This window comes from Leucoraja erinacea, chromosome 6, assembly GCF_028641065.1.
Source record: "Leucoraja erinacea ecotype New England chromosome 6, Leri_hhj_1, whole genome shotgun sequence".
Lineage (NCBI taxonomy): Eukaryota > Metazoa > Chordata > Chondrichthyes > Rajiformes > Rajidae > Leucoraja > Leucoraja erinaceus.
Genome location: NC_073382.1, coordinates 3,802,505 through 3,825,524, shown reverse-complemented (window position 1 = coordinate 3,825,524; position 23,020 = coordinate 3,802,505). Strand labels below are relative to the sequence as shown.

Here is a 23,020-nt window from a genome sequence, read left to right as displayed (position 1 = left end):
ACTCTGCACCATTTAGAATTCTGTCCTCATTTCTGACACACTAGCGTACTTGTCATGTATTTTACTCAATCATACAGATCAAGAGTTGCCCAGAAACTGACTGGTGCAGAATTACTTGTTATCTGATCTACAGAATGGAATGAGCAGTAATATGCAAGCATTTAACCTCCCGATGTAAGGTGCATTCATGCATGTTGCCATGAAGTTGAAACTGCATTCTCCAGCATTTGACCAAGCATAGTTTAAGTTGTTTTGCAAATAGTAGTTTAGTTTAGTTTCGAGATACAGCGTGGGAACAGGCCCTTCAGCCCACTGAATCCGCGCCAACCAGCACCTGATCTCCGCACATGAACACTATTCTATACACACTAAGGACAATTTTACATTTACACCAAGCCAATTAACCTTCAATCCCGTACGTCTTTGGAGTGTGGGAGGAAACAGAAGATCTCGGAGAAAACCCACGCAGGGCACGGGGAGAAGTTACAATATCTGTACAGACAAGCACCCATAGTCAGGATCGAACCTTGGTCTCTGGCGCTGTAATGCCCCTGTCCCACTTAGGAAACCTGAACGGAAACCTCTGGAGACTTTGCGCCCCACACAAGGTTTCCGTGCAGTTCCCGGAGGTTGCAGGTCGTTGCCGGAGGTTGCAGGTAGTGGAAGCAGGTAGGGAGACTGACAAAAAACCTCCGGGAACCGCACGGAAACCTTGGGTGGGGCGCAAAGTCTCCAGAGGTTTCCGTTCAGGTTTGCTAAGTGGGACAGGGGCATAAGGCAGTAGCTCTACCGCTAGGCCACAGTGCTGCCCTTTGGTTTGGTTTAGTTTAGTTTAGTTTAGTTTAGAGATACAGTAGGGAAACGGGCCCTTTGACCCAGAGTTCATGCCGACTATGGAATCACCCACTCACGTAGTTCCATGATATCCCATTTTGGAATCCGCTTCCTACACTCAGGGGGCAATTTACAGAGGCGAATTAATCTACAAACCCGCATATCCGTGGGATGAGGGAGGATACCGGCGCGCCTGGAGAAAAACCCACTTCGTCACGGGGGGGAACATGCACACTCCACACAGACAGCACCCGAGGTCAGGATCGAACCCGGGTCTCTGGCTTTGTGCAGCAGCAGCTCCACTGTACCGCTCCAGTTGTTTGCCTGAGCATGTTCATCCAACTATAATCAATTGCTGGAGATCGATGATGCACAAATAATCACTTTGTGTACATTTTCTCCCAACCTTACTGTGAGCTTTTGTAACTATGAACTTGCCAACGTTACCTTAAATGTTCATTTAAAATCACATATGGACGGTATTCCTTCATATTCGGAATTACATTCCGTATACAGTGGGGTTCATTTGTCATTCACTGTTAGAAAGGTCATGCTACCAAATACATCACAAAGCAGGAAGATAATTGCTTCACACCTCTGATCGGAATAGAAGGAAATTAAACTTCGTCACTCACCTTAACAGCACAGTAATCGAAAAAGCCAGTCTCCGAAAATATTGCCACCAAAATCATCTTAAAAAGAAAAGCAGCAGAGTGAGTGGAGGGATATTGGCTTTGAGGTTTACATTTTCAACATTCATTACTTTTTCTCTTATTTTTCACCATCGATCCTGAAAGTCACGATAGACGCAAAATGCTGGTGTACCTCAGCGGGACAGGATGCATCTCTGGAGAGAAGCAACGGGTGATGTCTCAGACATGTCTTGAAGAAAGGTCGTGACCCGAAACATCACTCATTCCTTCTCGCCAGAGATGCTGCCTGTCCCGCTGAGCAACTCCAGCATTTTTGTGTCCATCTTTGATTTAAGCCAGCATCTGCAGTTCCTTCCTACACATCGTTAAAGTCAGTTTACCTTACGTTTTTTTTCATTACCAGCTACGGGCAGAACAAGCGTGAGCTAACTAGTCTAATAACAAGCGGAGATTGCTTTTGAGCACGCCATGCTATGAACCATAATTTCATCTGCACCATTAGCCAACAATAGGTCAAACAGTGTGTGTGAATCAAGTGGGGTCAAGTGTCTTGTGAAGCATTTCCAACTTGCCATGAAATCCGGAAATTACTCGAACCTGACTGAATTGACATGAAATTATTCTGGCTGGGATTTTTTTTCCTTCATTTCTGCCACGGTTTTTATTTCCATTAGTGTGTAGGTGGATCATCAAGGGCTGCTAAGGCCATGAGGTGAACATTCAACTCTTGTTAATCAAAAATGTGATGTCGACCCCCTTCGGAAAAAACACTCGGGTTCCTGGAAAAATACAAGGGAGAGTAATTTTGGCCAAAGGCATTATCCGAACACATTTTGAAACAGAAGTTATGTCACCTTTATGCCCATGTTTTTCTTCCTCAAGATATTTGAGATGCCTGTGCAAGTTATCAGTTATAACGCAGCTGGTACCATTTTCACCTCAGAGTCAAGGGTATTTAATTGTCATATGTATTGACAATGGACCAATGAATTTCCTACTTACAGCAGCAGCATAACAGCCCCATAAACACAACACACAGAGATAATGTGATAATGTGGGGAAACTGCTAGAGTCAGTTATTAAAGATGGGATAGCAGCACATTTGGAAAGTGGTGAAATCAGACAAAGTCAGCATGGATTTACGAAAGGTAAATCATGTCTGACGAATCTTTTAGAATTTTTCGAGGATGTAACTAGTAGCGTGGATAGGGGAGAACCAGTGGATGTGGTGTATCTGGACTTCCAGAAGGCTTTCGGCAAGGTCCCACATAAGAGATTAGTATACAAACTTAAAGCACACGGCATTGGGGGTTCAGTATTGATGTGGATTGAGAACTGGCTGGCAAACAGGAAGCAAAGAGTAGGAGTAAACGGGTCCTTTTCACAATGGCAGTCAGTGACTAGTGGGGTACCGCAAGGCTCAGTGCTGGGACCCCAGCTATTTACAATATATATTAATGATCTGGATGAGGGAATTGAAGGCAATATCTCCAAGTTTGCGGATGACACTAAGCTGGGGGGCAGTGTTAGCTGTTGCTTTGACTTGGATTGGGGTGAGTGGGCCAGATGCGGTTTTTGAGGTTTCCATTTTGGTGGTAGGAAAGCAGACTATCATCTCAATGGTGGCCAACTGCTGCAGCGAGACCTGAGGTGAACATAGTCACCACTCATTGAAAGTTGCAGGTGCAGCAAGTGTGATGTCGTTAGCTTTCATAGCAAAAGGATTTGAGTATAGGAGCAGGGAGGTTCTACTGCAGTTGTACAGGGTCTTGGTGAGACCACACCTGGAGTATTGCATACAGATTTGGTCTCCAAATCTGAGGCAGGAAATTTTGCCATAGAGGGAGTGCAGAGAAGGTTCACCAGACTGATTCCTGGGATGTCAGGACTGTCTTATTATGAAAGACTGGATAGACTTGGTTTATACTCTCTAGAATTTAGGAGATTGAGAGGGGATCTTATAGAAACTTACAAAATTCTTAAGGGGTTGGACAGGCTAGATGCAGGATGATTGCTCCCGATGTTGGGGAAGTCCAGGCAAGGGGTCACAGCTTAAGGATTCATCCTTTAAAACCGAGATGAGAAGAACTTTTTTCACACAGAGAGTGGTGAATCTCTGGAACTCTCTGCCACAGAGGGTAGTTGAGGCCAGTTCATTGACTATATTTAAGAGGGAGTTAGATGTGGCCCTTGTGGCTAAGGGGATCAGAGGGTATGGAGAGAAGCAGGTACGGGATACTGAGTTGGATGATCAGCCATGATCATATTGAATGGCGGTGCAGGCTCGAAGGGCCGAAGAGCCTACTCCTGCACCTAATTTCTATGTTTCTATGTTTCTATAATAAGTGTTCGGCACGGACTTGAAGGGCCAAGATGGCCTGTTTCCGTGCTGTAATTGTTATATGGTTATACAGTTATATGGTTATATGGTTATAATATTAAAAAAAACATTAAAGCAATAAATTAATAACCCCAGTATTTGAGGGGGGAAAATTATGGCCTCAGTGCAACCAAAGTTCATAGTTGAGGTCAGTGTTGTATGGTGTTCAAGTGCCTGATGGTTGTTGGGAAGAAGCTGTCTTTGAATCTGGTGCTCACGGTTTTCAGACTGAAGCAGTGAAATGAGAGCCAGGCCGAGGTGGTGATCAGCCATGATCATATTGAATGGCGGTGCAGGCTCGAAGGGCCGAATGGCCTACTCCTGCACCTAATTTCTATGTTTCTATGTGAGTGTCCTTGATGATAGTTGCTGTCTTTATGAGACATTAGCAGTTGTTTAGATAGTACATCCTAAGTAGAGTCAGCAATACCTCCTACAGATTCCTTTGATGGATAAATATATTATCCTTCCTTCACCATCTACATGGCCAGCATGGTGGCGCAGTAGTTGAGTTGCTGCCTTATGCCCCTGTCCCACTTCGGAAACCTGAACAGAAACCTCTGGAGACCTTGTGCCCCACCCAAGGTTTCCGTGAGGTTCCCGGAGGTTTTGGTCACTCTCCCTAATGGTGGAAAGTGGTTTCCGCGTAGTCGAGGCTTCTTCTATGTTCCTGCGATTATTTCAAAAAAACCAAAACCGGCCTCGACTAAAAATAGGTTGCTGTTTGGTCGAAGCCAGTGGAGTGGGGTCGCTATTTACTTACAGGCAGTCGAAGGCCATCTCCTTCGCTGGCCGGCCATTTTGATTGGCTCATTGGAGTTTTCAGCAAAGATCCTGTCGGATCTTTGGTTTTCAGGACCTTGAAGATCCGCCAGAAGGTAAAATGCCCACTAACTTTATTAAACTTCTTAAAATTGTCTCCACTCCTCCTCTCCCCCAGCCCCCCTCCCCATCCTCCTTCTCTCTCCCCTTCTCTCCTGCCTCCCTGCGCTCTCCTATGCGCTCTCTAAAGTGACGTGTGTGTGTGTGTGTGTGTGTGTGTGTGTTGTGTGTGTGTGTGTGTGTGTGTGTGTGTGTGTGTGTGTGTGTGTGTGTGTGTGTGTGTGTGTGTGTGTGTGTGTGTGTGTGTGTGTGTGTGTGTGTGTGTGTGTGTGTGTGTGTGTGTGTGTGTGTGTGTGTGTGTGTATGTGTGTATGTGTGTGTGTGTGTGTGTGTGTGTGTGTGTGTGTGTGTGTGTGTGTGTGTGTGTGGTCAGTATATGCAGCTCACACTGCGGTCGAGGCTTTCCAGGCGAGTGACCAAAACCTCTGGCGATTCACGGAAACCTTGGGTGGGGCACAAGGTCTCCAGAGGTTTCCGTTCAGGTTTCCTAAGCGGGACAGGGGCATTACAGCGCTTAGAGTGCCAGAGACCCGGGTTGCCAGAGATCCTGACTATGTCTGCTGTCTGCTTGTTGTTTGTACGTTCACCCCGTGACCTGCGTGGGATTTTTCCGAGATCTTCGGTTTCCTCCCACACTCCAAAGACATTACAGGTTTGCAGATTAATTTGCTTGTTATAGTTGGAAATTGTCTCTCGTATGTGTAGGCTAGTGTTACTGTGTAAGGATTGCTGGTCGGAGCGGACTCGGTGGGCCAAATAGATTAATTGAGCCATGCAGCACGGAAACAGGCCTTTCGACCCAACTTGCTCAAGCTAAACAAGATGCCCCATGAGTACTTGTGTTTAAGAAGGAACTGCAAATGCTGGAAAATTGAAGGTACACAAAAATGCTGGTGAAACTCAGCGGGTGCAGCAGCATCTATGGAGCGAAGGAAATAGGCAACGTTTTGGACCGAAAGCCAAATGCTGCTGCACCCGCTGAGTTTCTCCAGCAATTTTGTATACCCCCCATGAATACTTGTTCCACTAGCCTGCGTTTAGCCCATATCTCTCTAAATCTTTCCCATCCATGTACCTGCCCAAATGTCTTTTAAAAATTAGAAGCAACTCGGCAGCAGCAGGAAAAGAGCGAGGGGGGGGGGGGGGGAAGGGGTGGGGGGGAGGGGGGAATGCTTAAGTGGTGGGTGGTGGGGGGGGGGGGGTGGTGGGGGGGGGGGGGGAGAGGAAAATCTGCATCCTAAATACCACTGGAGCAATCCAACTGCGGAATTTGCATATTTCTGCCCTGTATCGTATAACAAGGATCCACAGGTTAAACCATCTTTTATCTCAGTCAAGATAAGCACCCACCTGCTGTTAATGTAGATTAGGTATATTAAAGAAAAACAGCTGTGCAAGGCTCCTGATCTCCAGAGCTAACATAGAATTAGCCCAAAATAGACAGAAACCAGAGGTGAACATTGCATTCAATAAATCATTTCTAAAAAAAACGCAATGGTGCAGAAATAGGCCGTTCAACCCATGCTGATCAAGTAGTGCCAATGTGCAGAAGATCATTCTGTGTTTTTTGATGTTATCTAAAACATCTGCCCTGATGTTTAATAAACGATTACCGCCATTGTGGTTTCATCAATTGTTCTGGCAATATAGTTGAGATTAAAAAATCCAAAATCCAATTTTAAATATTATCTCAGATCTTTTCAATTCCTAGTCTAGTAGAACTTTGTAAATTAATTGCTGAAGATAGAAAGCTACAGAAAATATGGAAGAGATTTTTGTCTTTTTGTATCATAAATGCAACATTGATATCCCTGATTGCTAAGTAATACACAAAAATGCAACAACATTTTCTCATCTGCGTTAAATCGGAGCTGAGACAAAGGGTGGAACAAGCTGCCAGATGAGGTAGTTGAGGCTGGGACTATCCCAACATTTAAGAAACAGTTTGACAGGTACATGGATAGGACAGGTTTGAAGGGATAAGGAACCGGCACCACGTGGGGAGCCACGACGAAGACACTGCGCATCTCCACAGTGGCCCTGGTGTTCTCAGCCGCCGAGTACTGCACCCCGCTCTGGTGCCGTAGCCCTCACGCCAAGAAGCTGGATGCTGCCCTCAACAGCGCCCTGTGGACTGTCTCCGGGTGCCTGCTAGTCACCCCAGTAAACCAACTGCCCGTCCTCACTGGCATTGCCCCAGCCAACATCAGAGGAGAAGCAGCCACGCTGGCCCTCTCTCGATAGCCACAGCCCAGTGAATCCCACCTCCTCCATCAGATCGTCACGGAGACACCACGACAAGTGCTCCTCAAATCATGGCGCCCCTTTGTCACAATACAATACAATACAATTTATTTGTCACTTGAACCTCACAGAGGCTCAAATGAAATGTTGTTTCTGCAGTCATACACACAAGAAAAAAAGACCCAAGACACAACACAATTTACACAGACATCCATCACAGCGCATCTCCTCCTCGCTGTGATGGAAGGCAAAAAAACTTATCTCTCCCCCGCACTCCCCATTCCCCTCCCGATGTCAGAGTCAAAGCCCCCGGCGGGCGATGGCAATTGTCCCGCGGCCATTAACGCCGCGGCGGGCGATGCAAGGCCACGCTCCGGGTCTTGTTGTTGGAGCCCCCGGCGGGCGCTAGCAAAGTCCCGCAGCCGTTCCAAGCCGCGCCAGGCGATGTCAGGCCCCGCTCCAGGTACTCCTCGACCCCATGACTCGGGCGGGAAAAGTCGCTGTTGTGGAAGCCCCGAAAAGCGGTCTTCCAGCAGGGGCCCGCGGGCTCCCGGTATTACTGTCCACCAGACCTGCGGTTGGAGCCTCCGAATCTCCGAGGGGCGGGTCGCAGCAGCGCGCCACCACCGCTCCACCCGCTCCGAACTCGGCCAGCTCCGTGATGGTGAGTAGCTCCGCAGCTCCGTGACTGGAGCCCCAGGTTGTTGCTGCTGGAGGCTGCTCCACGTTGCAGCCCCAATGACAACGGAAACCCGACAGGGAAAAGGTCAGGTTCTCCGTGCAGGGGAAAGATTTAAAAAGTTTCCCCCCCCACACACACACACACACACACACACACACATACACAAAAAATTAAATAAAAACGACATTAAAACGGGACAAAAAATAACAAAAAGACAGACGGACTGCAGAGGCCGCTGCGACGTGAGTCGCGCCGCCCACGCAAGCGCAAGAGCTGCTCTACACAACAGCTAAATTACTAGACTCACATCCAGAAGCATCGGCCACTGTTCCAGCAACATTAGTTCAAAGACCACCACCACTTTCAAATTTAAAGAACACACTTGGAGTTTGGGCAAAGAACAAAATAAAGATAGAGGAGATGCAAGGAACTGTGGATGGTGATTTAGACCAAAAAAAGATACAAAGACCGAGTCAGTGTCAATAGGGTGGAGGCGTGATTGGCAGATAAGTTGAGTAAGCGACAAAGACTAGGCGGTGAAATGGTGCCGAAAGGTTATCAATTGAGGACAAATAGAGGAGTGCCACAAGGAGTGATAAGAGTGGAAGGATCCGGGAGAGAGGGGGATAAATGGAAAATTGATGATTTGGAGGAGAAAGGGGGGAGATAAACATAGACAATAGACAATAGGTGCAGGAGTAGGCCATTCAGCCCGTCGAGCCAGCACTGCCATTCACTGTGATAATGGCTGATCATCCACATTCAGTATCCCGTTCCTTCCTGCCTTCTCACCATATCCCCTGACTCCACTATCATTAAGAGCTCTATCTAACTCTCTCTTGAAAGCATCCAGAGAATTGACCTCCACCGCCTTCTGAGGCAGAGAATTCCACAGATTCACAACTCTGCAGGTAAAAATGTTTTTCCCCATCTCCGTTCTAAATGGCCTACCCCTTATTCTTACATGTCGACCAGCGACCTCCGCAAACAAGTGCTATCCTGCACACACTAGGACAATTTACAATTTTACTGAATCAATTATCCTACAAACCTGCACGTCTTTGAAGTGTGAAGTGAAGGAAACCTGGAGCACCCGGGGAAAACGTACAAACTCCGTGCAGTCAGCACCTGTGGTCAGGATCGAAACCAGGTCTATAGTCCTGTAACGTTGCAATTCCACCACTGTGCCAGTGTGTCCAACTGGAGTAACTCTACCAGGTTAGGCAACATCTCTGGAGAACATGGATAGGTGACGACACTTCTTCAGACTAATTTTGTTTGGGGAGTGGGGAGGGTGGGTGAGGGGAGCGAGTTGGTGGCAGCAGAAAGCCTGGAGAGTGATAGGTGGAAACAGGTGGGGTGGGGTTTATACATGTATATATTTCACCAACATAAGAAATGTGTCATTTGACCCAATGAGTGACTGCAGTCCTACACTGTAATCTGGTTGACTCTTAACTGTCCAAACACTTGACAATTGGTCTCATTGAATGGAGATAGACACAAAAAGCTACTGAAACAGAAACATAGAAATAGGTGCAGGAGTAGGCCATTCGGCCCTTCGAGCCTGCACTGCCATTCAATATGATCATGGCTGATCATCCAACTCAGTATCCTGTACCTGCTTTCTCTCCATACGCCTGATCCTTTTAGCCACAAGGGCCACATCTAACTCCCTTTTAAATATAGCCAATGAACTGGTCTCAACTACCTTCTGTGGCAGAGAATTCCACAGATTCACCACTCTCTGTGTAAAAAATGTTTTTCTCATCTTAGTCTTAAAATATTTCCCCTTTATCCTTAAACTGTGACCCCTTGTTCTGGACTTCCCCAACATCGGGAACAATCTTCCTGCATCGAGCCTGTCCAACCCCTTAAGAATTTTGTAAGTTTCTATAAGATCCCCCCTCAATCTTTTAAATTCTAGCGAGTACAAGCCAAGTCTATCCAGTCTTTCTTCATATGAAAGTCCTGACATCCCAGGAATCAGTCTGGTGAACCTTCTCTGTACTCCCTCTATGGCAAGAATGTCCTTCCTCAGATTAGGAGACCAAAACTGTACGCAATACTCCAGGTGGGGTCTCACCAAGACCCTGTACAACTGCAGTAGAACTTCTCTGCTCCTATACTCAAATCATTTTGCTATGAAGAAGGGTCTCGACCCGAAACATCACCCAACCATTCCTTCTCTCCAGAGATGCTGCCTGTCCAGCTGAGCTACTCCAGCTTTTTGTGTCTATCTTCGGTTTAAATCAGCATCAGCAGTTCATTCTTACTCATTAAATGGAGAGGTGGCATAATGATTTGATAGCACCTCGCAAGTTTGTAAACACAAACAGGACACATGGCAAGTTTCCAGCTTGGCAGCTACAAGCAATTTTGCCATTGCATTTGGAAGAATTATTTTTATGAGTTGAAGCCAAGTGATTAAATTTACACCTATAAGTAACACACAAACAGAAGCAAGGACGTCTAATTCCTCAGGCCTGTTTTACAATTCAGTAAAGTAATGGCTGATCTGTCATTTAATTCTATTTACTTGTCTTTTTTCCATATCTCTTGATGCAAATGGTTAACAAAAATCTATCAAACCACAATTGTCTCAATCATTCTTCACAAACATCTTCAACCTCTCACTTCAATAGTCTCCTGTCTCCATTTGCTTGAGTCTGAAGAAGGGTCTCGACCTGAAACGTCATCTATTTCTTTTCTCCAGAGATGCTGTCTGACCCGCTAAGTTACCCCAGTTTTTTGTATCTATCTCCGGTTTAAACCAGTATCTGCATTTCCTTCCTACACAGCCTAGCTCTTAATATTAGCAACACGAAAAAGTTGGTTCTGGAGCGAGGAACACAAGCCTGTCCTCATCAAAGGAGCTGCTGTAAAGATAGTCGGCAGCCTCAAGTTCTGAGGCATCAATCAAACCAGCAATCAAACCTGGCCTCTTCACACTGTTGTGATGATCATGAAAGCACTTCTGCATATTTACCTTCTGAGTAGATTTGACATATCCATAAGGGTCCTCCTGAGCTTATACAGATGCGCTGTTGAAACTATTCTGACGGGATGTATCTCAGCCTGGTATGGTGGCTGCTCACCTCTTGAGCACCTGAACCTGCAGAGAGTGGCGATCGCAGCCTAATCCATCATCGACCTGTCACTTACTTTTATCTAGTCTATCCTCGTGATGTATTGCAACAGGAGGGCTGAAAGTGTCATGAAGGATGCCTGCCACCCAAGCCATTCCCATTTCCCTCTGTAACCTTCAGCAAATGCAACAGAAATATTATCCTGAGGATAGACAAAAAAAAAATGCTGGAGTAACTTGTCGGGACAGGCAGCATCACTGGGTAGAAGGAAGGGAAGACTCTTCTCTGGACTGAGAAAGTAAATGTGCTGGAATGCTTTCACGATCACCACACCAGTGAGAAAGGCCCAGGCTTAAACCAGCATCTGCACTTCCTACAACAGAAATATTACGCTATCCCTCCTCCACACTTATGGCCATTCCTATAACCAGTGAACATACAGTGGATCCAAATTTATATCCCAGGAAGAAAGCTAACAAAAATGTGTGGGAAAGAACCACAGATGCTAGTTTAAACCGAGTACATCCAAAAACCTAACAAATAGCCTTTGTGTTAAATACCACTTTAAGTCACACTGTATAAAAGAGCAGCAATGTCTTTGTAGAGGCTTCAGAAGCATCGGCAACGTTAAAATGAAACCTGTGTATTAAAAAGTGAAGCAACTCTTCACACAGCGCTGAAGAAATGGCTAACTTAGTTCCAGAGAAAATGGGCCATTGAGGTTAGCTCATTGGAACATTTTTTTAATTGAAATATGTAGATTTTTATTAGGGGGAGATATTAGGGGTTAGAGAACCAAGGTGGGTAGATGGAATGAAGAGATAGGTCAGGGTAATAAAATTGAAAGCAAAGAATGCTAGGTGACCTGAAAGATCTTTTCCCGTCCCAATGTTCCAAGGAGAAAATTGATTTTCTAATGAGTGAAATATCTAGTCCTCATTGCAAGGTTTTTAACTCCTAAATTTCAATGTCCCTATAGAAAATGCACTCCACTCTGAAAATGGTATGAGAAAATGACTATTATAAATATTCAGGAAGGACTAATAAGGTTAGGATCACATTTGCACAAGAATGATTAATGCTGGGAGTTTTTTGTATTGTTCCAATTATGCTAATCCTGCTTAAAACAACAAATTATTCATTAATATAACAGCTCCTTACAGTTTTGAAAACAGCCAGGGTAATTGATTTTGGAATTCTTTTGAATATAGTTAATATTTAACTATTGGTTGCAGCCCCTATCTTCTAGTGAGAGATAGAAGATAAATATTTCACAACACAAGGTACACAACAATGCTGGAGAAACTCAGCGGGTGCAGCGGCATCTATGGAGTGAAGGAAATAGGCGACGTTTCGGGCCGAAACCCTTCTTCAGACTGATGGGGGGTGGGGGGGAGAAGGAAGGAAAAAGGGAGGAGGAGGAGCCCGAGAGCGGGGGGATGGGAGACAGCTCGAGGGTTAAGGAAGGGGAGGAGACAGCAAGGGCTAGCAAAATTGGGAGAATTCAACGTTCATGCTATCCGGACGCAAGCAACCCAGGCAGAATATGAGGCGCTGTTCCTCCAATTTCCGGTGAAATTTCGGAGGAAATTAGAAATTTCCTCCAATTTCCAGTCGCTAATCAAACTTGTTCCACGAGGAGGAAGGTTCTAATTATTTTTTCTAGTTATTTTTCTTATGGATATTTATCTAATTAAAATTACAGATACTATAACCTTCACATCATAGCAAGAGGATTTGAGTATAGGAGCAGGGAGGTTCTACAGCAGTTGTACAGGGTATTGGTGAAACCACTTGGAGTATTGTGTACAGTTTTGGTCTCCAAATCTAAGGAAAGACATTCTTGCCATAGAGGGAGTACAGAGACTGATTCCTGGGATGTCAGGACTTTCATATGAAGAAAGACTGGATAGACTCGGCTTGTACTCGCTAGAATTTAGAAGATTGAGGGGGGATCTTATAGAAATTTACAAAATTCTTAAGGAGTTGTACAGGCTAGATGCAGGAAGATTGTTCCCGATGTTGGGGAAGTCCAGGAGATCCAGGGAACTTTTCCCTTTGAGATGAGAAGGGAATGGAGGGTTATGGTATGAGTGCAGGCAGGTGGGACTAAAGGAAAAACGTTGTTTGGCACTGATTTGTAGGGCCGAGATGGCCTGTTTCTGTGCTGTAATTGTTATATGGACAAGGGGTCACAGTTTAAGGATAAAGGGGAAATCCTTTAGGACCGAGATGAGAAAAACATTTTTCACACAGAGAGTGGTGAATCTCTGGAATTCTCTGCCACAGAGGGTAGTCGAGGCCAGTTCATTGGCTATATTTAAGAGGGAGTTAGATGTGGCCCTTGTGGCTAAAGGGATCAGGGGTTATGGAGAGAAGGCAGGTACGGGATACTGAGTTGGATGATCAGCCATGATCATATTGAATGGCGGTGCAGGCTCAAAGGGCCGAATGGCCTACTCCTGCACCTATTTCCTCTGTTTCTATGTTTCTAACCTATGTACCACCTGGTTTGCAGGTTAATTGTCTTAGGTAAAAAATGTAGATTGTCTCTAGTGTGTAGGGTAGTGTTAGTGTGCGGGGATGATCGCTGGTTGGTGCGGACATGATGGGCCGAAGGATCTGTTTTCAGTGCCGTATTTCCAAAAGTCTAAAAACTAAAAAGTTCTGACAAAGTACTTCACACTAGTTCTCTGTAATCCTACTTTCTCATCCACTCCCTACAGCCACGGAGGACAATTTACAGAGGACAATTAACCTACCGCACATCTTTGGGATGTGGGAGGAAACAGGAGCACCAGGAGGAAACCCACGCGGTCACAGGGAGAACGTGCAAACTCTGGGGATTGAGGACCGAACCTGGTTCTGTGAGGCAACAGCTGTATTAGCTGTGCCACAGTGCCACAAATTTGCCTTGAAAGCGTTCAGAAATGCCCTGCTTCATTCACTTCCTCTGCCATTGTGCTATGCTTTGCTGGGTAGCTTGCTTGCAGACATATTGCAAAGGCTAGGATTATTGTTGGTGTCTTTAATATGTTACAAACATAGAAACATAGAAACATAGAAATTAGCTGCAGCAGTAGGCCATTCGGCCCTTCGAGCCTGCACCGCCATTCAATATGATCATGGCTGATCATCCAACTCAGTATCCCGTACCTGCCTTCTCTCCATACCCTCTGATCCCCTTGGCCACAAGGGCCACATCTAACTCCCTCTTAAATATAGCCAATGAACTGGCCTCAACTACCCTCTGTGGCAGAGAGTTCCAGAGATTCACCACTCTCTGTGTGAAAAAACGTTCTCCTCATCTCGTTTTTAAAGGATTTCCCTTTTATCCTTAAGCTGTGACCCCTTGTCCTGGACTTCCCCCAACATCGGGAACAATCTTCCTGCATCTAGCCTGTCCAACCCCTAAAGAATTTTGTAAGTTTCTATAAGATCCCCTCTCAATCTCCTAAATTCTAGAGAGTATAAACCAAGTCTATCCAGTCTTTCTTCATAAGACAGTCCTGACATCCCAGGAATCAGTCTGGTGAACCTTCTCTGCACTCCTACAAGCTTTTCAGTACCACCTCAAGAAACCTTGTTAGAAGTATCTAAAAAGATGAGAGGTGTAGATAGGGTAGACAGTCAGAACCTTTGACCCCAGGGTGTAAAGGTCCAATAATAGAGGGCGTAGCTATCAGGTGAAAGGGAGAAAGTTCAATGGCCCTTTGTAGCTAAAGGGATCAGCAGGGGTATGGAGAGAGAGGAAACAGTGACTGGTGGGGGTACATTATCATACTGAGGCAGATAGATTGGGCATTTGACTTTTAGAGTGACACATGGATATGCAGGGAATGGAGGGATATGGATCATGTGCAGGCAGACTTGGCATCATGTTCGACACAGACATCGTGGGCTGAAGGGCCTGGTCCTGTGCTGTTCTATGTTCCATACTCTTAAACCGTACGATTAGCTGTACAGGGTCTTGGTGAGACCACACCTGGAGTATTGCGTACAGTTTTGGTCTCCTAATTTTAGGAAAGATATTCTTGCCGTAGAGGGAGTACAGAGAAGGTTCACCAGACTGATTCCTGGGGTGTCAGGACTTTCGTATGAAGAAAGATGTACTCGCTAGAATTTAGAAGATTGAGGGGGGGACAGGCTAGATGCAGGAAGATTGTTCCCGATGTTGGGGAAGTCCAGAACAAGGGGTCAGTTTAAGGATAAGGGGGAAGTCTTTTAGGACCGAGAGGAGAAAGTCATTTTTCACACAGAGAGTGGAGAATCTCTGGAATTCTCTGAATGGCCACAGTTCTACTCCTCGTACCTGAGTTGGATGATCAGCCATGATCATATTGAATGGTGCAGGCTTCTATGTTTCTATGATTACCTACAGCCTGGTCGTGAATGACACGAGGACCACATCATCCTCAGGAAAGCGAAACCATAAGGAGCACGGGGCCCCTGGGGAAAAGCGACGTACGCAGTTCTCTGAAGACTGTCACCATGAATATAAGCCCAGACTCAAACACCCACTCTCTGGGCTCTTCGATGACGCAGGTTGCCATGTGCCGAGCATATGCACTGGAAACACCTGAGAACCCACGCTGCTTGCGCAAGGAGCCAACCACCTGAACATTTAAACCCACGGCTCACTCAGCCAAAGCCAATCAAATCTTCGCCAGGACTGTTTCGTGCAGCTGCGGAAGCATTTAACAAAGTGTGACAGATGGCGAGATGGGGGGGGGGGGGGGGAAATTTTTTTTAAATTCTACAGTTGCAAAAAACAAAAAAAATAATAAAATGGATACACGCACAAGTATGATTAAAAACAATTGCGGCAAAGAATTTTAATTACCATTCCAAATAATAATGTCAGCGTTTTGTAGTCAATCCACTCCACAACTGTGACCATGCTTGGCCTCTGCAATAAAAGAACAGAATTAATGATTCAACTTGTGAATCCATTTAGCAATTTCATTTCACTGCTCGACAAGCTCCGCTTTTCTCTGCATTCCCGTTCTGTTCAAATGAAAGTCAATTTTTGGAGATTTCCATTACAAAGGGGCAGAAACAAAGCTTCAATTCACTGATACCAATTAAAGCACATCAATTAGATCATCCATGGCATTTACACCGGAGTCGGCATTAAAAGGTAAAATGACGAGTTGTTTTGACAGGACTCCGTTAAAATGCCAGCAAAGTTTCGGACTTGCTCTCACTGCCTCCCCTTAATTAATGGTACAGTGATATTGAAGAGCCGGAGGTCGTTTGGCCCTTCATCCTTGTACTCGCTCTTCCTCAAAACAGCCTCATTAATTCCTGGGCTTTGCTCCTTATGCATCGCTCTGCAGATGTGTTCATTTCAATTAACCATATAACCATATAACAATTACAGCACGGAAACAAGCCATCTCGGCCCTGCAAGTCCGTGCCGAACAACTTTTTTCCCTTAGTCCCACCTGCCTGCACTCATACCATAACCCTCCATTCCCTTCTCATCCATATGCCTATCCAATTTATTTTTAAATGATACCAATGAATCTGCCGCCACCACTTCCACTAGAAGCTCATTCCACACCGCTACCACTCTCTGAGTAAAGAAGTTCCCCCTCATGTTACCCCTAAACTTCTGTCCCTTAATTCTGAAGTCATGTCCTCTTGTTTGAATCTTCCCTATTCTCAAAGGGAAAAGCTTGTCCACATCAACTCTGTCTATCCCTCTCATCATTTTAAAGACCTCTATCAAGTCCCCCCTTAACCTTCTGCGCTCCAGAGAATAAAGACCTAACTTATTCAACCTTTCTCTGTAACTTACTTGTTGAAACCCAGGCAACATTCTAGTAAATCTCCTCTGTACTCTCTCTATTTTGTTGACATCCTTCCTATAATTGGGCGACCAAAATTGTACACCATACTCCAGATTTGGTCTCACCAATGCCTTGTACAATTTTAACATTACATCCCAGCTTCTATACTCAATGCTCTGATTTATAAAGGCTAGCATACCAAAAGCTTTCTTTACCACCCTATCTATATGAGATTCCACCTTCAAGGAACTATGCACGGTTATTCCCAGATCCCTCTGTTCAACTGTATTCTTCAATTCCCTACCATTCTTCGCCCGTTTTCCTTCTGAATGAGAAGGAATGCAGTTCGGGAAAAAAAATCTCAGTCACAACAGCCCCACAACCTACTGCTCCTCAGGTATGCATCCGTGCTCTCTTTAAAGGTGGTGGCGGACTCAGCCCGGTCTATCATGGGCAGAGCCGTCCCTTCCATCAAGCTGTCATCAGGCAACTCAACCATTCATAACAAGAGGATTTCAGTATAGGAGTAAAGAGGTTCTTCTGCAGTTGTATAGGGCTCTGGTGAGACCACATCTGGAGTATTGTGTACAGTTTTGGTCTCCTAATTTGAGGAAGGACATCCTTGTCATTGAGGCGGTGCAGCGTAGGTTCACAAGATTGATCCCTGGGATGGCGGGACTGTCATATGAAGAAAGATTGAAAAGACTAGGCTTGTATTCACTGGAGTTTAGAAGGATGAGGGGTTATCTTATAGAAACATATACAATTATAAAAGGACTGGACAAGCTAGATGTAGGAAAAATGTTCCCAATGTTGGGCGAGTCCAGAACCAGGGGCCACAGTCTTAAAACAAAGGGGAGGCCATTTAAGGCTGAGGTGAGAAAAAACGTTTTCACCCAGAGAGTTGTGAATTTATGGAATTCCCTGCCACAGAGGGCAGTGGAGGCCAAATCACTGGATGGATTTAAGAAAGAGTTAGATAGCGCTCTAGGGGCTAGTGGAGTCAAGGGATATGGGGAGAAGACAGGCACGGGTTATTGATAGGGAATGATCAGCCATGATCACAATGAATGGCGGTGCTGGCTCAAAGGTCTGAATGGCCTCTTCCTGCACCTATTTTCTATGTTTCTATGTTTCTACCACAACTAGCAAGCTACCTCATTGGAGACCCTCGGATTGTCTTCACTGGCTTTATCTTGCACTGAACGTTATGCAGGACGTTCCCTGTATCATGTACTATCTGTACACTGTGAATGCCTTGATTGTAATGTGTAGGAAGGAACTGCAGATGCTGGTTTAAACCGGAGATACTAAATACTGGAGTAACTCAGTGGGACAGGCAGCATCTCTGGATAGGAGGAATGGGTGACCCTTCCTCAGTCTCAACCTGAAACGTCACCCATTCCTTCTGTCCAGCGATGCTGCTTGCCCCGCTGAATTACTCCAGCATTTTGTGTCTATCTTCGGTTTGATTGTAATAATGTACTGTCTTTCCGCTGTCTGATTGGCTCACAACAAAAGCTTTACACTGTACCTCGGTACACGTGGCAATAAATAATGAAATATATTTGAGTATAGAAGTTAGGATGTAATGTTAAAATTGTACAAGGCATTGGTGAGGCCAATTTTGGAGTATGGGGTACAATTTTGGTCGCCTAATTATAGGAAGGATGTCAACAAAATGGAGAGAGTATAGAGGAGATTTACTAGAACGTTGCCTGGGTTTCAGCAACTAAGTTACAGAGAAAGGTTGAACAAGTTAGGGCTTTATTCTTTGGAGCGCAGAGGTTAAGGGGGGACTTGATAGAGGTCTTTAAAATGATGAGAGGGATAGACAGAGTTGACGTGGATAAGCTTTTCCCACTGAGAGTAGGGAAGATTCAAACAAGGGGACATGAGTTGAGAATTAAGGGGCTGAAGTTAATAGGTAACATGAGGGGGAACTTCTTTACTCAGAGAGTGGTGGCTGTGTGGAATGAGCTTCCAGTGGAGGTGGTGGAGGCAGGTTTGTTTTTATCATTTAAAAATAAATTGGATAGTTATATGGACGGGAAAGGTATGGAGGGTTATGGTCTGAATGCAGGTGTATGGGACTAGGGGAGAATACGTGTTCGGCACGGACTAGAAGGGTCGAGATGGCCTGTTTCCATGCTGTAATTGTTATATGGTTATATGGAAACAATAAATAAACTAAACCACATGAAGCGCTGCATCAGGTATCTATTGACAAGGATCCCCGCCATCTGGGCCGTGCTCTCTCCTCGATGCTGCCGTCGGGCAAGAGTTTCCGAAGCCTGAAGTCCCACACCACCAGGTTCGGGAACAGCTCCTTTCTGACAAACATCAGTTTCTTGAACTGACACACACAACATTAATGCAACCTCAGTAATGGAACCACTAAGGGCCACCTCTTGCTATACCATGAACCTGGCAGTTTTTTTACACAAAGATGGTGGGTGTATGGAATGAGCTGCCCGGGGATTAAGTTGAGGTGGGTACTATCCCAAAGTTTAAGAATCATTCATACAGGTGCATGCATATAATAGATTTAGAGGAATATGAGCCATGCAGGCAGGTGGGACTAGTGTAGATGGGACGTGCTGGTCGGTGTGGGCAAGTTGGGCCAATCGCTTGTTTCCACACTGTATGAGTCAATGGGCTTAACTTTTTCTAATTGTATTTTGCAGTAATATCTTGCTTTCTGCAGTCATTTGTCTTTTCACTGTTTTGAAGAATATGAGTGTAACATATGTTCGTGTGAGTTGTTAGAGTCGGTTTGCCTTTGATGCTGCTGCAAATAAGATTTTCATTGTACCTGCATGAGTGGGCATCCAAATGGACAAGGATATACCCTAATGTCACATGGTGTGCAGCACGGTGGCACAGCGGTTGAGTTGTTGCTCCACAGTGCCAGTGACACGGGTTCGATCCTGACTATGGGTCTGTACGGAGTTTGTACCTTCTCCGCATGACCTGCATGGGTTTTCTCCTGGTGCTCTGGCTTCCTCCCACACGCCAAAGACACACAGGTTTATAAGTTAATTGACTTGGTAAGATTGTAAAATCCTCTGTGTGTGTGTGTGTGTGTGTGTGTGTGTGTGTGTGTGTGTGTGTGTGTGTGTGTGTGTGTGTGTGTGTGTGTGTGTGTGTGTGTGTGTGTGTGTGTGTGTGTGTGTGTGTGTGTGTGTGTGTGTGTGTGTGTGTGTGTGTGTGTGTGTAGGATAGTTGTGAATGAGCAGGGATTGGTGGCTGGCGCAGACTCGGTGGGCCGAAGGGCCTGTTTCCACGCTGTATCTCGGGAAAAAAAAAGATTTCTGGATTGAATTCTGTTTGCTATTTTCGTCACAATTTATAGGCTTTGAGGGCCACCAATATCTTCCTGTGGTTCAAAGAGCTTCTCTGCACTGACCAGCAGTCCACTTATCTTTGCAAGCTTTGCAATCATCTTGCCTGAACTTGAGCCTTAACAATTGCATAAGTTAAGTGATCAAATACTAATCCTTTGTAACCCACAGGTCTGCCAGCCACAAAAACACAATCTCCATTTGTTTCTTGTCACTAAGACAGAATTGACACAACTTGCCATTTTCCCTTGGGCTTTAGCCTGAGCAAGCAAAGCTGGACAGGTGAAGGAGTTATGGATTTTCGATGGAACGGCTGAAGTAGTGACCATAAAACAAAACGATTTAACAGAATCATGGAAAAGGAAGAAATTAAATAATGATAAAGCTTCTTATTTGAAGGTAAACCAATTTTACTAAGTTCAGAAGTGTTTTAATTAAAGATGGACACAAAGTGCTGGAATAACTCAGTCAGCAACTCTGGAGGACATTGATAGGTGACATTTCGGGCTGCGACCCTTCTTCAAATCTGATGTCTAAAGAAACGTCACCTATCCATGTCTTCCAGAGATGCTGCCTGACCTACTGAGTTACTCCAGCACTTTGTGTCTTTATGTTTAAACCAGCATTTGCAGTTCCTTGTAGCTCCTCGTAAAATATGGATTATTTGAAGGTCAAAGCATTAGAAGTCATTCAAAAAGGAAATTCAAAAAGGTTCGAAGTGGACAAACCACCCTCGTCAACTCTCCTTAACAAACCCAATCAAGTTTAAGGATCATTTTGACAGGTTTATAGATGGGGTAGGTTTAGAGTGATATGGGGCAAAAGCAGTCAGGTGGGACTAGTGTAGATGGGGCATGTTGGTGGACGTGGGCAAGTTGGGCCAAAGGACCTGTTTCCACGCTGTGTGACCATCACTATGACTCTAAGTAAACCAGACACAGCCCCCCCCGTAACAAATCCATCTTGACTTCCCTCAACTGTATTTCCCATGCTGTAGACACACCACATTGTCCATAACTTGTCACGGTCACTAAGGGCAGTCACGGTGGCGCAGCGGTAGAGTTGCTGCCTTACAGCAAATGCAGCGCCGGAGACCCGGGTTCGAACCTGACTACGAGTGCTGCCTGTACGGAGTTTGTACATTCTCCCCGTGATCTGCGTGGATTTTCTCCGAGATCTTCGGTTTCCTCCCACACTCCAAATACGTATGGGTTTGTAGATTAATTGGCTTGGTAAATGTAAAAATTGTCCCTAGTGATAGTGTTAATGTGCAGGGATTCGCTGGTCGGCGTGGACCTAATGGGCCGAAGGGCCTGTTTCCGCGCTGTGTCTCTAGACTAAACTTTCATGGACAGAATCTGTACCATTATAAAATAATGTTTACGACTCTCACAACTGAGTCCAATAATCTGCCCTGCACCAAGGTTCATATAACTGTACCATTCATTGGTTTGTCACCTTTTTGCCTCTTTGACTAACAGTACAATTGCAACACTTGGCCAGGGCTTCAATAACCAGATGGTTGGCATAAGATGATTGGCATTTCTTGGACCAGAGGTCATAGCCTCAGAATTAAAAGACGCTCTTTTGGAAAGGAGGTGAGGAGGAACTTCTTTAGTCAGAGGGTAGTTAATCTGTGGAACTCATTGCCACAGAGGGCTGTGGAGGCCAAGTCAGTGGATATTTTTAAGGCAGAGATAGATAAATTCTTGATTAGAACGGATGTCAAGGGTTGTGGAGAGAAGGCAGGAAAATGGGATTAGGAGCAGAGATCAGCCTGGATTGAATGGCGGAGTAGACTCGATGGGCCGAATGGCCTAATTCTCCTCCTATAACTTGTGAACTTGTGAAGATAGTCAGAACCTATACAATTTCACAGCCTGCTCTGTTCAGCAGTCAGACATATTAGGTCTGAAAAAGGGTCTCGACCCAAACATCACCCATTCTTTCTCTTCAGAGATGTTGCCTGTCCCGCTGAGTTACTCCAGCTTTTTGTGTCTATCTTCAGATTAAACCAGCATCTGCAGTTCATTCCTACACAGAGATATATTTTAATCTGGACCTGCAAATGTATCTGCTTTCAAAAAATGCTACAGCCTTTAATAATTCCCTTGCTTTTACCATCCAGCTTTCCACACATTCCCTCCTTAAGTACAACTTCATCATTATCCCCCTCATTTGTTAAGACGACCACCAAGTTATCATTGTATCCTTGCTCACATCATCCACCTTCACTCAAAGGGTTAGCTTTGTGGTCCATAGCAGAGCCTATACTTTATATAGTTCTCCTCCAGCTCTCTTTACAATTATAAAAACACCCCTGGATTTATTTTGAGTTTACAAGCCAGAACATATCGTGGACTTACTTTGTTTTCTGACTTTCAATTTAAATTCATCCTTCCCTTGTGGGAAGGTACTAAATTGCAGCAAGGCAAACTGCAATGTTATTAAGCAGGTACACAAAATTGCTGGAGAAACTCAGCGGGTGCAGCAGCATCTATGGAGCGAAGGAAATAGGCAACGTTTCGGGCCGAAACCCTTCTTCAGACCCAAATTGGCTCCATAGATGCAGCTGCACCCGCTGAGTTTCTCCAGCAATTTTGTGTACCTTCGATTTTCCAGCATCTGCAGTTCCTTCTTGAACAACATGTTATTAAGCAGGTTTATTGGGCTCATCCAGATCTGACACATTGGAGTCATTTAAGTTCATGTTCATTATAGATAAGAGGCCAATTAGGCTTTTCGGCCCATCAAGCCAACTCCGCCATTCAATCATGGCTGCTCTACCTTCCCATTCCCCTGCCTTCTCGCTATAACCCTTGACACCCGTACTAATCAACAATCTATCTATCTCTGCCTTAAAAATATCCATTGAATTGGCCTCCCCAGCCTTCTGAGGCAATGAATTCCACAGATTCACCACCCTCTGACTAAAGACCTGGTGATTGAAGTTCGAAAATGGCATGGTCCAGTTAGGAGGAGGGATAGGGATATGCCTGTCCCAATTTCCCGAGTTACTCACAAATTCTCCCGAGTTTTCCCCTTAATTCAAACTCGGAGAATGTCTGTAGCGAGTCCATAGGAGTCCGTAGATGTATCATAGCGGCTCGTTATGCC

At 45.1% G+C, this 23,020-nt stretch overlaps 1 protein-coding gene across 1 annotated transcript in view; it reads right to left on the bottom strand.

Annotated features, from left to right (window-relative positions):
* Nucleotides 1–23,020, bottom strand: part of oca2 (oculocutaneous albinism II) — a 358,288-nt gene that overhangs the window by 220,599 nt on the left and 114,669 nt on the right. Inside the window, exons 11-12 of the mRNA XM_055636431.1 lie at nt 15,608–15,673; nt 1,470–1,526 (exon numbers count right to left, since the gene is read on the bottom strand). Of these exons, the coding sequence (XP_055492406.1) occupies nt 1,470–1,526; nt 15,608–15,673 (123 nt within the window). The remainder of the gene's footprint in view (nt 1–1,469; nt 1,527–15,607; nt 15,674–23,020) is intronic.